Source organism: Clinocottus analis, unplaced genomic scaffold (genome assembly GCF_023055335.1).
Source record: "Clinocottus analis isolate CAN_PGR_092001 unplaced genomic scaffold, fCliAna1.0.p SCAF_12, whole genome shotgun sequence".
Lineage (NCBI taxonomy): Eukaryota > Metazoa > Chordata > Actinopteri > Perciformes > Cottidae > Clinocottus > Clinocottus analis.
The window spans coordinates 12,919,472-12,932,839 of record NW_027175843.1 but is presented as its reverse complement, the minus strand read 5'-3'; the positions used below and the strand labels follow the sequence as shown (position 1 = coordinate 12,932,839).

Genomic DNA, 13,368 nt, shown 5'->3' with positions numbered 1-13,368 from the left:
CTCTGTCTTGTGTGCATAAACACATCACAACCAGTCGCTTTTGTTTCTTCACTAGAGAGGACGTGTGTAAGTGTGGCTACTTAAAGACGGATCATGTGGATGAGGCCATCAAGCCAGAGGATTTCACAGGCGAGTCTTGGGACAAACACAGACATGCCTACGAAGTGCCTACGGATGCTTTTGGAGATATCAGCTTTGGTGGTTTGGGACAGAAGACTGGCCAGGTGAAACCCTCCTGTCCTCCTGCTACACTGACATTACATGTGACGGCATGCCTGTGTGTTTACACCCTCGCCTTCGCATGTGTTTGTCATCCTCAGTATGCACGGGTGTCCACAGACACGAGCCCGGAAAACTTGTACCAGTTATTGACCGAGCAGTGGAAACTTCCCCCTCCCAACCTGCTGATCTCAGTGACCGGAGGAGCGAAGAACTTCTACCTGAAGGCTCGGCTCAAAAATATGTTTCGCAGAGGTCTTATCAAAGTGGCCCAGACCACAGGTGAGCCTCAGAGCTCGAGGTGGACCAATGATTAGCCAGAGAGCCTGTAAAAGCATGTGTTTTACGAGTACATGTGTATTTATGAGAGCGGGTGTCTGCATGTGTTAAAACATGCCGTATACGCCTTAATAGTCCAATCATGCTGCCTGACCTTGTGTCGTGCCTTTTACTGCTCACTAATCTTACTGACCCCATTCCATTTTATACTGCTCATACTATAACAGGATTAAGTATATTATGTAATATATACACCATATACTTAAGTAGATAGTGTCAAAATCAAAACACTGACTGCGAGCTCGGCCTTATCTCCCAATCCAATCAATGGCCCATCTCTTGTGGCTAAATGGGAGCAAATCTATGTTGCTACTGTAACTGGCAAAATATTGTGGAAAGACTTCCCTTAAAACTCAGGGCTGTATAGTTACTTCTTGAAGGAATAGTTTGCTATTACACGCTTATTCGCTTCCCTGCTGTGAATTGGATGAGATGATTGATACAACCCTCATATCTGTCTGTTATATGTGAGGCTTAGCTTAGCATTAAGACTGGAAACAGGGGGAAACAGTAAGACTGGCTCTCTCAGAAGATAATAACGTCTTCCTACCAGCAAAGACGAGTGGAAGTTTTAAGAGGGATTATGTGTGTTCACTATCTGTGAACAGCAGATTTGAAAAAATGTCAACCTATTCTTTTGATGCCGATGTTTTTTTTTGTGTACCTGTTCTGAGTGTATAGCCACCAGTTGTGCTTATACTGTACATATACTTTATAGACATGTGGATGTATGTAAAGATGGGAACCTTTGTTGTTCTCAGGAGCGTGGATCATCACTGGTGGTACGCACACAGGTGTGATGAAGCATGTGGGGCAGGCCGTGAGGGACCACACCCTGAGCAACGCCACGCAGGGCCCGATTGTGGCTATCGGCGTTGCAACGTGGGGAATAATACACAACAGGGATGCTCTGGTGCATTCAGAGGTATGATGAAGACATTCACTCATGTAACTCGTCCCGTTTTTCCTCACTACATAGCAGAAGTCTTCTTCTTTCCTACAGTTCTTTCCTCTTCCTCCTCTCGTCTGCAGGGATGCTTCCCAGCCCATTATGAGATGGACATCAAGGGCCAGGGCCGACTCTCTTGCCTTGATAACAACCACACCCACTTCCTGCTGGTGGATGATGGGACCCACGGAAACTATGGAGTGGAGATTGAACTCCGTAGCCGTCTGGAAAAATGCATCTCCAGAAAGCGTCTAGGAAACAAAGGTACAAAATAGCTGACATAATGTCTTATCTGTCCTGCATTTGACATTGATTTTTGTACCATGTCTTATCTCCAGAGGGTGGCATGACAATCCCTGTGGTGTGTGTGGTTTTGGATGGAGGACCAGGCACTCTAAATGTGAGTCATCAGTTTTCTGTCCCTCGCTGTCTTAGCCTTTGTCTGACTGTCTTGTGTGTCTCCTCGCAGACCATTTACAATGCCATGCTGAATAGCACACCGTGTGTGATCATGGAGGGCTCCGGGAGAATAGCAGACGTGATTGCCCAGGTGGCAGGACTGCCAGTGACCCGGGTCACCATCGCCCTCATCCACCAGTTAATGAAGAAGTTCTTTGGCAAAGAGTATGACAACTTCCCCCACCTCAAGATTATAGAATGGACTAAGAAGGTATGTGAGGACCTTACAGCTCACAACGAACTCAAAGTTACTGTGAGGAACGTTTAACTGGACACTGTTGGACTGCATTGGATCCTATCGACCATAACATCTTGCATAATGGCTTTGAAACAGCTCTGGTGCTGTTCCGATGTTATCTCAATCATATAATGTTCACTACTTCTATCGGTGATGTTTCGTCCTCCATCTCCCGTCTCACTTGTGATGTAACACCAGGCTCAATTTTAGGGCCTCAACTGTTTCTGCTCGTTCTCCCTCGATTAAGGATCTTAACAAATTCAAAGAGACGTTATCACATCACCAATGTCTTAGCCTCCCTTCTCAAATTGATCCCTGAATTGATTTCACAAATTTACTGATTACTTTCATAGCTAAAAGTCTAGCCCCAAAATACACACAATGACTCTTGAAGCCTTATGAACCTGACTGGAGCCTAAGATCCCATGGCCTGGGTCTCCTGGCTGGCCTAACTTCAAGTTTTGATGTGAAAGCCGACTCATTGTGTCTCCTATCTGTGCCAGATTCAGGACATCATCAGGATGTCTCACTGGCTGACAATATTCCGAATAAGCGAGGACAATCACGGAGATCTGGATGTGGCTATACTTCAAGCTCTACTCAAAGGTAGGGATTCGTTGATCACGCAGATGCTCAGTGCCAGACAAGACTGACAACAGACGTACAACACAGCAATAAGTATATCAAAGAAAAGGCTCTTAGCAAGTATAATGTTGCTTCTCAGAAGACTAATGGAATGGACTGTGGTATCAAATGTGCCAGTTAAGACTGAAATCCAACACAGATATTCTTACAGATAAGATTGGAGACACTGATAGCCACACGTAATCTATTCACAACAATAAAAATAGATTCCTCCTAATAGTGGGTTTCAGGACATTGGTGAAACCCATTTGGAGCACGCTTAATGCATATATATTTTTAAAGTCGAGCCAAAGTTTCACTAAAAGTGACTTTACATTCACTTGGAGTTTTAATTGTAAGAATTATTCGAGTTAAACTGCTTTGCTTTTGTTTCCATCGTAGAGCTCTATTATTGATGGAGGAATTAAAAATGCATTTCCTGTCAGTCGCCTTGCTCACTCAGCAAAGGCATCCGCTGCCTTTTTTGGTCTGTGGCCAAGTTTGGAGTAGAATCTTTCTTTGTTCGGATTTTGCTGCAGATTATGAGATGTTTGCTGCTTGACTGTGTAGTGTGGCCCCAGGTTATGTCATGTCAAAGAGTACGTTCATTTATTGATGTGTTGATTAAGATTATAATGTATCATCAAGCAAACACTGCAAACTTGTTCCAGCTTGATGATTTGCCGCTTTACTCCATTTATATGCCCGGAGAGCTGTACTTAAATGACTGGAATTGAAAAGATAATTCAGTGTAAATCTTGTCACTATGACTTGTCCACTCAGCTTCGAGGACCAGCGAGACACTGGGAATCGAGAGCTGGAAGAGGCAACTGGAGCTGGCTATAACCTGGAACCGGGTGGACATAGCTGAGACGGAGATCTTCACCGAGGAGAGCCAGTGGAAAGTGGGTTTGCCTGTTGTACGACATACTGGAATACCAACAGCAAAAAAAATAAAGACCGTCCCCTGAACCTGACCCAGTATTGCAACCAATCTTGTCTTTATCGAGATAGGGAAAGTGTAATGGACTGATTCAGAAAACATGGAAAGTGGTCATGTGGAAATAGTTTTTTTTCAAAGGCATTGGACAAAAAAGCAAAAGGTTGGAGATTTCAACCAAATGTAGCATGAAGTAAATGTATTGTATCATAAACCTTTTATGCTATGAGCAGCAGTGGACTATTGTATTATAGAATAATTTGAATACTATCATAAAATACTGTCTTTCACGCACACACTGCTATTAAAGTCCATTTACTTGAACAACAATTGCAACAACATCAAACTTTTCTACATCAAACTAGAGAAATATGTCCCTCTGAAAAAAAAAAACTGTTGTGTTTTTTTCTGGCATGTTCACATCCAGTCCGGTGACCTCCACTGGGCTATGTTCTCAGCCCTGGTTGGCAACAAGCCTCAGTTTGTCAGCCTGCTGCTGGAGAACGGTGTGAGTGTGAGGGATTTCCTGCAGGACGAGGAAACTCTGTGTGAGCTCTACAAACAGCTGCCCAGCTGCATCTTCCTCCGCAAGCTGGCCAAGCGGGTCCACAGCTCTAGCCACAGCCGGGGGAAGGCGTTTCGCATCAGGCGTCGAGCTCACTTGGGGCAAGGTGAAATGATCTCGATGACTCATGTGTCTGATGAGGTGCGCCACCTGCTGGGCAGTTTCACACATGCCCTCTACCCTCCCTCCATAATGACATACCGCCTCAACCTGTCTGCTTCTATATCAGTGAGTTTGTTTATCCGTCAGCTACGGTGGAATGAATGTGGTTTGACAAGCAAAACTAAGTGAGTCGTACAAACCTTGTAATCAATTTAGTTGTTGTAGGGTTGTGTGCTCTATTAACCAGGGGGTTTTCATTCATTCTATAATTTATTTTCCTTTTTATTTATTGGTGATTCAGGATGGTGGACAGGATGTTTAGATTTTCACATTGGGGAATATAATTTATAGAAGGTATAATTCAACTCCAGAAACCATTCATTTAATGCAACATATTACTGCACTTTTAATCCATAGCTGTCTAAAAGTCCAACGGGTTCCCGAGAGCCACTCGGGGAGGACAGTGCTGATGCACAGAGGGACCCCGGCAGAGACCTTTTCCTTTGGGCTGTCGTCCAGAACAATAAGGAGCTGGCTGAAATTGCCTGGGAGCTGGTGATCAAAACACTTCCTCTTATACTTTACATACAATGTTTGAAAATAGTGGTTTGTGTGTATGGTATTGCATCTTTCTGTATCTGCATACGCACAGTGTAGAGACTGCATGTCCGCTGCTCTGGCCGCCAGTAAGATCCTGAAGACAATGGCAGAGGAAGGAAGTGATGCAGACGAGGCAGAGGACATGCACGAGCTCGCCAATCACTACGAGAAACATGCCATTGGTATAATACGACAGACTTCACTGATGTGCGATATAAGTGATGCTACAAGCTTAGCATGTGTCCTCATTGTGTGTGTGTGTGTGTGTGTGTGTCACAGGTGTGTTCAGTGAGTGCCACAATAGCGATGAAGAGCGGGCTCGAAGGTTGTTGGTTCGCGTGTCTCCGGTTTGGGGAAGAACGACGTGCCTGAGGCTGGCACTGGAGGCCGATGACAAAAGCTTTGTCGCTCAGTCGGGTGTTCAGGTTGAGTACAATTTCAGATTTGATGTTGAGACTTGTACGTTTTTCCGTCTAGTTGCACTTTAACCTGGAACACTCACTGTTGAATTCGAAACTTCTTGTTGCAGTGAAACAGTGACAATTTGACCTATTCATTTTGTCTCTGCCCTAAGTAAAGCGTCTTTAAACACTATATACAATTCAAGTATTATTATTATGAGTATTATTATTAGAGTCATCAGTATTTCATCCCAGCAGCATTTCATTGTGTCAGTCTGATAAACATGTCTGTCTTGAAGGCTCTTCTGACACAGATCTGGTGTGGTGAGCTTTCAGTGGACAACCCGGTGTGGAGAGTGCTGGTCTGCATGGTCTTCTTCCCGCTCATCTACACTCGCTTTCTGGTTTTCCGGTGAGTCCTATCAGTTGAATGTGTGAAACTGTGAGAGCAGCCATCTCCTCAGTCTGAATGTATCCATATATTTGTGCGACTGCGTAATGTTTTGTTAATGAGTTATAATTCTCCCTAGACGCGATGAAATCATTCATCGAGAAGCTGAGAAGAAGGAGGAGATCAAGACAGTGGAAACAGTAACAGGAAGTACGCTTCGAACAAATTCTTGTAGCCTGTAAGTCAGAGTCGCTTTTTAATAAACTAACAACAAATGAGGCCCTGACCTCTCTCTCTGCTTGACCATTTCCTGATTACAAAAGGCTGTACTAGAGTTTGTACACACCTTAATATTTTACATTTCTGTTATTCTAATGGTGATTCTGCAGGTCAGTTAGGGGAAAGCAAGTAAAAAAGTGTCCGAACTGTCTCTGACGCACAGTGACCTTTCTGTCCACAGTGACCGCTTTGGCCTGAAGCGCCTGAAGCCTCTGAGCAGCTGGTACCGGCTGTTCCATCTGTACAGCTCTCCGCAGGTCAAGTTTTACTGGAATATCGTGTCTTACTTTGCCTTCCTCTTCCTGTTTGCTGTGGTGCTGATGATTGACTTCCAGGCTGCGCCCTCTGCTGGGGAGTTGCTGCTTTACATCTGGCTGCTGTCTCTGGTGTGTGAGGAGGTCAGACAGGTGAGAGAGAGAGAGAGCCGTTTAGGGCACGAGGTGTTGCTGCCCCCAGAGTATGCCCTATTCTAAGAAATATTGATATACTGTACACTACATCCCTTCACTGCCACATGCAATGTGTCTTTTCTGTCTCAGCTGTTTTATGATCCTGATGGCTTTGGGTTTCATAAGAAAGCCGCGATGTACATCAATGAACTGTGGAATATTTTAGATGTTCTGTCCATCCTTCTCTTTATTGTTGGCCTCGCATTTAGGTACGTTTCCTTCACCCCAGACAATCCCTTTTGGCCATGGAAGTTCTCTCCCCCCGCCTGGTTATCTATAAATCACCATGTTTTTCTATTCCAGGCTGACAACTGAGCTGTTCTATGCGGGTAAAATCCTCCTCTGTGTCGACTTTGTGGTCTTCTGCCTCCGCTTCATGGCCATCTTCACTATCAGTAGAACCCTGGGACCCAAAATCATCATAGTCAGGAGGATGGTGAGAGGCTTACATACAAATGTGATGAATGCCGACCTTATGTAATGGTGGAACAACTGCAGAGAAATGCTATGCTCCAAAACACCTTTTATAGAATACAAAGAGAGGCTTCTGCCTCCATCTGGAGTCGGCAGATGATTATATGCTAAATAAAAGATGTTTTAAGCATAGTGTTGCAGTAGGTCTGTTTGTTCCCAATCAGTCAGTCAAACTGCGTCATTGTTTGTGTAGGGATTACATGTGGAGTAATAGGGCAACATTTTTAAATACTGAAACGGTTGCAAGGCTCAGATGCTTCCAAGCTTTTCTGTGACCGATGTGTGTTTGTCCTTCAGATGACGGACATGTTCTTCTTCATGTTTCTGCTGAGCATCTGGGTGGTGGCGTACGGAGTGGCCAAACAAGGCATCCTCATCCACAATGACGATCGGCTGGACTGGATTGTCCGTGGGGCAATTTATGAGCCCTACCTCATCATATTTGGGAATTTCCCCACAAATATTGATTGTGAGTGGAGTCGAAAACACTGCAGTTTTGTCAAGTGGAAAATGACAAAATAAATAGTGACACATATTGATTGTTTAATTAAAATATGACTCAAAAGAAAACAATGTTTTTGCCCTCTGCAGACGCTGCCTTTGACTTAGACTCCTGCAGCATGAATGGCACCGATCCTCTGAAGCCCAAGTGTCCTGTGCTGAATGAAAACCAAACGCCAGCCTTCCCCGAGTGGCTCACCATCATCATGCTATGTGTTTACTTGCTTTTTGCCAATATACTGCTGCTCAACTTGCTCATAGCCATCTTCAAGTGAGTTCCCCTCCACACCTTTTCAGTCTTAATTCAGTCGTCATCTGAGCTTGCCTTTGCCGTAGCGTCGGTGTCCCAGTGTGCTGTCCTTGTCCTCCTAAGTATCTCTTTGTGTTCCTGCACAGCTTTACATTCCAGACAGTTCAGGACAACACAGACATAATTTGGAAGTTTCAAAGATACGAGCTGATCAAGGAGTACCACAGCCGCCCTGCTGCCCCTCCTCCCTTCATCATTTTCAGCCATTTCTACCTCTTCATCAGGAACATGGTGCTGTGCAGGCCGCCCATCATAAGCCAGGAGTTTAGTAAGCATTGACTGCACACTTACTATATGTGTCATGCAATAACACTTTGACATATTTTCAGACGACAATGATACATTTATAAGCCAGATTTATATCATTGTGATCAAATCCTTGAAATATAAAATTGCAAACCCAGACTATTCTCCAGCAATCAAATGCATGTGTCGCTGTGTTTCAGAGAGCGAGCTACCTCAGATGGAGGAAGAGGAGCTGTTGTCCTGGGAGGCCTTGATGAAGGACAGATATCTGCTGTCCACACAGCAGGAGCAGAGCCAGAGCATGGAGCGCCGCATCCTAGACACGGCCCAAAAGTAAAAATACCACAGAAATGCCATGTTACTGCATGGCAATCTTCTAGAGATGTGAGACACCATGGCACACCTTAAAGTTTCAGTTGTTTGTTTTTTTTTAGCATATGTAGCATTTTTTGTATTCTATTATTTGACATGTGATCCTGCGACACCCTTCTAAAGCCTTACAGCTAGTTGGAAGTGAACTTTAAAGCTGCCACCCTCACTTTAGAGCTACAAGATCATTTCCACTTTCATGATAAATTTGGAACGAGAGCCAGGAAACTACTAGATAAGTTTGACATAAAAACCAACAATGTCTTATTTCTGGACAGAGCGGATGGTCTGGCTGGATAGTGTAGCTTAATCTTAAACAAACAAACGTGAGAGTGGTATCAATTTTCTCATCTGACCCTCAGCTGTATATGACAAACTATTGCTTTAATGCAGCAACATCATGTATATTTTAGGTTAAATTATACTTTGCTGTTCAAAATAAAGGGTAAAGTTAGACACAGGTTTGATATTCCAGTGAATAACAGACACTGTGCTTGTTTGTTTCCTGAGGGTTTCCACTATCACTGATCGACTGGAGAGGGAAGAGGAGGCGAGCTCTGCTGCCGTGGTTCAGAGACTGACTCGACTGGAGGAGCAGGTTGTGAGCTGATATTTGGTTATTGCTGATGTTGCGCCTGCCTCTGAAACGTTTTCACACTATGCTGTGGGAGCAGGTCACGATGCGGAAAGGAGATGACACACTTCTTAACGTGTTCAAGTCTCCGGTGAAAAATGTGTCATCACAAGTATCTGACCCACTTTTATTTTGTCTCACCAGGTCGTCCAGTCAGCCAAGGCCCTGCAGTGGATTGTGGACAGTCTGAAATGTCGGGGGTTTGCAGCAAAAGAAGCCCAACCGCAAAGTCAGCAAGCAACTTCCTCTTTCATTATTTTTGTTGACATATTGCGGGTCAGATCTCCTCTTGTTTGTGCTCACTGTTATCCTTCCCTGCAGCATTGACTACAACAGACGAGTCCCCTGACCCTTTGACCAATACTTCAGAGAAAGAGGATGGGCTCCACGTGAAAGCCCGTCAGTTTCACTACCCGAACAGCAAACTCACGCGCTTTCCTGTGCCTGAGGAGAAGGTGCCATGGGAGGTATTTCACACACACTTCCACCCAAAAATCACCAGCATGGTTTATTGGGTGTAGGTTGATTTCATGTCCTTTTTTTTCAGGTCAGCTTCAGCTCATATGAGCCGGCTTATTATGCCTCTGAAGACAGTGGGAACCATGTAGATGGGTATGTTTTTACTAAGAGAAGACCATACAAGATGCTTTGACCCTATTAGGCTTTAGGGGTGCATATGTTCAGTTAAGACAAATTATTATGAGTGTTGTTGTCAAGATATGCTTTGCCTTATCGCTTATGCTCCATTTATTATTTCTCCTTTCAGATCAGAATCAGAAGCCGTAAATAATTACAGGTAAGATATGAGATAAGATACACTAGGCATCAAAGAGCACACAAGTAATTTTACAGGCATGCCTTAATGTCTGATGTGTATCCGATCCGTCATTAGAAACCCAGGAGGGAGGACTGGCATCAGGGGACGAGGTGCACTAAGCCACCTTGGTCCAAATCGGAGTGCAGACCTTGTGCTTACACGGTCGGTCCCCTTATGTCCTTACAGTACTTTTTAAAAAGTTGTTCACCACAATTGAATTGCATGAACAGATCAATGACTTTGACAATTTATTTTTAGCATGCGAGAAAGCGAGTGGTCCGTTTTGGAGTACCTGGTGGTTTGGGATGAGAGCCATGGAACCTTGGCTTTACCCGGGGTGAGTCCTGCTATTTGTTCACCGCAGCTGTTTTTTATTTTGTATTTTGGAGCTGTTCAAAAATACATTTTATATATATGTATAATATAAAATAAGTACCTTTCTGCTGTGTGAAAACTTCAGGGACCTCTCCAGTCTGCTGATGAATTGCCAGTGACTCTCAAGAGAACCCTGGGGAAGACACTGTATGAAATGATAAATGCAAAAGTTTCCGAGGGAACAAAGGTATGTCTGTTCAACACTTTGGTTTGCTTTTATCGAGGGCTTGAATGTTCCTAGAGGGGATATTTGGTTTACAGACAGACAAATAGAATATTAAGTAAAGAGCAAGAACAAAGCGAGTCGAGGAGGCGTCCAGAAAATGTATTTAACAATGATTAAGTCTTGAGATGAGTTTTAATCACTCAACATAATGTGCTAGTCTGACCTTCAGAGGGAGAAATTAATTAGAAGCCATGTCAGTGAAAGGTCATGGATTTGATTGGGATTTAAAAAAATAGTCCTTATGCATATGGAAACCAACAAACCTGGCAACTTTAGAGGAGAAACGTACTTTGATATACAGTAGAAGAAATGTGTCATTTAGAATTGGTCAAATCAAATTCCCCCCCCAAAAAATTGCTGACATCAATGTATTTTTTTAAAGATGTAATTAAAATACAATCAAATAATCCTTGACAATAATCTGATTGCACATTTTGTTCAAATGTAAACCTGATACATGTCATTAGCTCCTACCCAATCCTACTCAACAAACACTCAGTAACCAGTTCATACGTCCCACTCGCCAAAACAAATGCAGTTTTAACACAACGGCCCTGCCATCAATCCATCCAAATCCATTTAAACAGAGAGGTGCTGATTTAATCCTATGATAACTTGTTAAACTGCAGTTTGTGTTGCTGTTGAGCTGTTTAGCCACATACTGACAGGTGTTCCTGTTTTTTAGCCAGCAAGTATTGATGTAAATGAGGTGGACAAAAGCAAGAGAGTCCGTGTCTGGTTTAGAACACACAGCTGCTGTGAAGGATCGAACCTGTTGATTTGATTACTGTCTAAGAATTAAATGAATGAGATGAATAATAATTAATAAACATGCTTCTCTTGACTCAGACTCTGAGGAACTTATAGATTCTAAATTGTAGCTGCTGTGTTGCTGTGTTTTAGGTGTTTGAGGGTTATGTGGACGACTGCAGGAACACAGATAACGCCTGGGTGGAACTCACCATCCTAAACATTCACCTGGACAGAACAAGCGAGTTGATGGTTGACGTCAACAGCATGGTGGGGACATTGTTATTATTTCAGGATTTAAATTGTATTGCGTTAGAAAGGAAGAACATGACTGATGGATTATTCGTTTCCTCTGCGTTTCGGGTGATATTTGGGCATGAAATTCAGGTCACGACTCCCCCTACAGTGAAGATAGAATGACTTCTTGTTTCGTGATTGTGTCTGTCTCAGGTGGCGAGCAGCCATGGCGCTCTGCAGTGGCGGGAGCTGAGCGGCAAAACCAGACTGAGTGGAAACCAAAGAGACTCTCTGCGGCAGGTTGCGGAGTTGCACAACAGGAAGTTCTGATGTCCAACACTGCTGAAGCTTTAAATGTGCCTCTTCATCCACGGGGTTTTCTTTCTCCCCGTTCATGTGGCCTTTGTATTAATTCGGTTGCACTGAAAGTACTTGAAACTATACTATACTATAACGCCATAATGTATGCTTTTGCACAAATGTTATAGGACAGCAAACTAAACGTGAAGCCAACACACTGTGCTTTACACTTTCTGCATGTGTAAGGAGTCATGACATACACTCAGAATAAATACCTAAGTTTTGATGGACTTGTACATTAAATTATATGATACTTTTTCCTTCCATACATGTATATGATAGTACATTTAGTCATACTTTTTCTATATAAACCATACAAATGCAAATCATCATCTTACTGTGTATAACATATGCATTGTTCCAGATCAAAATGCCCTCCACTATATTAAGTACTAACTCAACCATCAATACTAATGCAAAAACAACATTTACAGTATAATGTTATAATAATATAGGCCTCTGAAAGGGACCATAAGAGAATAATGAGGACTGAAACAGGAGAGTCACTTGTAATGCTTTGTGGTAGCTTTCTGTTGCTTATACTTATACGTAACGGAGTAGTGCACTCATAAAATACAAAATCTGCTCAATTTTCCTGTATATCAAGGTACCTATGTATATTGCAGTTAACTCTGCGTGTGACCTAATCAGAAACCCTGGCCTTAATAACTATTTAAAAAAGCTTCTGAAATTGAATTGTCTTGGCTTCTTTTGGTGTTCAATAGACTGTGTTGTCTCACGTTGTTCTACAGGGATATTGAACTCAAACTGAACACTTTGGGATTTTTATTCTTAGCACAGTGACCTTGTATTGCTTTGTTATTATTTCTCATATCCGACAGTGATTGTGTCCTCCTACCAAGTCTGGAGCCTTGCAGTAGTTTCGGAGCAGTGCCTGCGATTTGCTCATTGGCTCTGAAAGTGTTCAGGCAGTGCAGTATCGGTTTCACACCCTTTTCTCGACGCTGCAGGTTTTCTTCCTTCAGATAAATCAGTAAATCAGAGCGCGTGCTCTCTATCTCTGTGTAATTCCACAGAGTGGTGACTTTAATGTGAAAGGTTAGTCCACATGTGGCCTTGTGAACTGGTGCAAAGTGCAGCCATTCAGTCCCACCGGCACCTGAATAAAGACGTTTCTTGTAAAGCATCAACTCCCAAAGCAGTTCCACTAACATTATCATGTCTAATCTGTTCCAACATTCGTGCCTTTATTATTATTTGTCCTGTAAATCCCCGGCGGCCCAGCGCCATTGAAAAGATACAGGTGCTATTTTTAACCACAGTGTCACAGAGAAGACAAACGAAGAGCTCTCACTCTGTTGGTATTCCACGATACCGCAAACAGCACCATTAAGCGCAGCTCACCAGAGACACTGCCCTCAGTGAATCACTGGTTCACCTTTATACAACAAAAATATTTTAGATCGCATTGTATTTATTAATTATAGATGTATTATATATTTTTTACTTGAAAGGACAAGTTAAAATGACAGTGACAGACAACAAAATAGCAA

At 43.1% G+C, this 13,368-nt stretch overlaps 1 protein-coding gene across 7 annotated transcripts in view; it reads left to right on the top strand.

Moving 5' to 3' along the window:
- trpm2 (transient receptor potential cation channel, subfamily M, member 2) overlaps positions 1-13,269 on the top strand; it is a 13,745-nt gene extending 476 nt beyond the window's left edge. Inside the window, exons 2-32 of one of the 7 annotated variants that reach the window (XM_068572548.1) lie at positions 56-224; positions 321-501; positions 1,320-1,483; positions 1,591-1,771; positions 1,846-1,907; positions 1,977-2,177; positions 2,708-2,810; positions 3,612-3,733; positions 4,196-4,561; positions 4,853-4,990; positions 5,088-5,217; positions 5,315-5,460; positions 5,736-5,848; positions 5,967-6,065; positions 6,288-6,513; positions 6,646-6,764; positions 6,859-6,991; positions 7,327-7,498; positions 7,621-7,801; positions 7,927-8,108; positions 8,287-8,419; positions 8,966-9,053; positions 9,234-9,318; positions 9,411-9,556; positions 9,637-9,701; positions 9,856-9,885; positions 9,982-10,068; positions 10,165-10,243; positions 10,367-10,468; positions 11,411-11,527; positions 11,708-13,269. In XM_068572548.1, the coding sequence (XP_068428649.1) occupies positions 56-224; positions 321-501; positions 1,320-1,483; positions 1,591-1,771; positions 1,846-1,907; positions 1,977-2,177; positions 2,708-2,810; positions 3,612-3,733; positions 4,196-4,561; positions 4,853-4,990; positions 5,088-5,217; positions 5,315-5,460; positions 5,736-5,848; positions 5,967-6,065; positions 6,288-6,513; positions 6,646-6,764; positions 6,859-6,991; positions 7,327-7,498; positions 7,621-7,801; positions 7,927-8,108; positions 8,287-8,419; positions 8,966-9,053; positions 9,234-9,318; positions 9,411-9,556; positions 9,637-9,701; positions 9,856-9,885; positions 9,982-10,068; positions 10,165-10,243; positions 10,367-10,468; positions 11,411-11,527; positions 11,708-11,824 (4,237 nt within the window). In that variant the 3' untranslated portion in view covers positions 11,825-13,269. Of the gene's footprint in view, positions 1-55; positions 225-320; positions 502-1,319; positions 1,484-1,590; positions 1,772-1,845; positions 2,178-2,707; positions 2,811-3,611; positions 3,734-4,195; positions 4,562-4,852; positions 4,991-5,087; positions 5,218-5,314; positions 5,461-5,735; positions 5,849-5,966; positions 6,066-6,287; positions 6,514-6,645; positions 6,765-6,858; positions 6,992-7,326; positions 7,499-7,620; positions 7,802-7,926; positions 8,109-8,286; positions 8,420-8,965; positions 9,054-9,233; positions 9,319-9,410; positions 9,557-9,636; positions 9,702-9,855; positions 9,886-9,981; positions 10,069-10,164; positions 10,244-10,366; positions 10,469-11,410; positions 11,528-11,707 lie in introns of those variants that run through there. The other 6 variants (XM_068572547.1, XM_068572551.1, XM_068572549.1 and 3 more) reach the window with 6 other exon arrangements.
- The last annotated feature ends 99 nt before the right edge of the window (positions 13,270-13,368 follow it).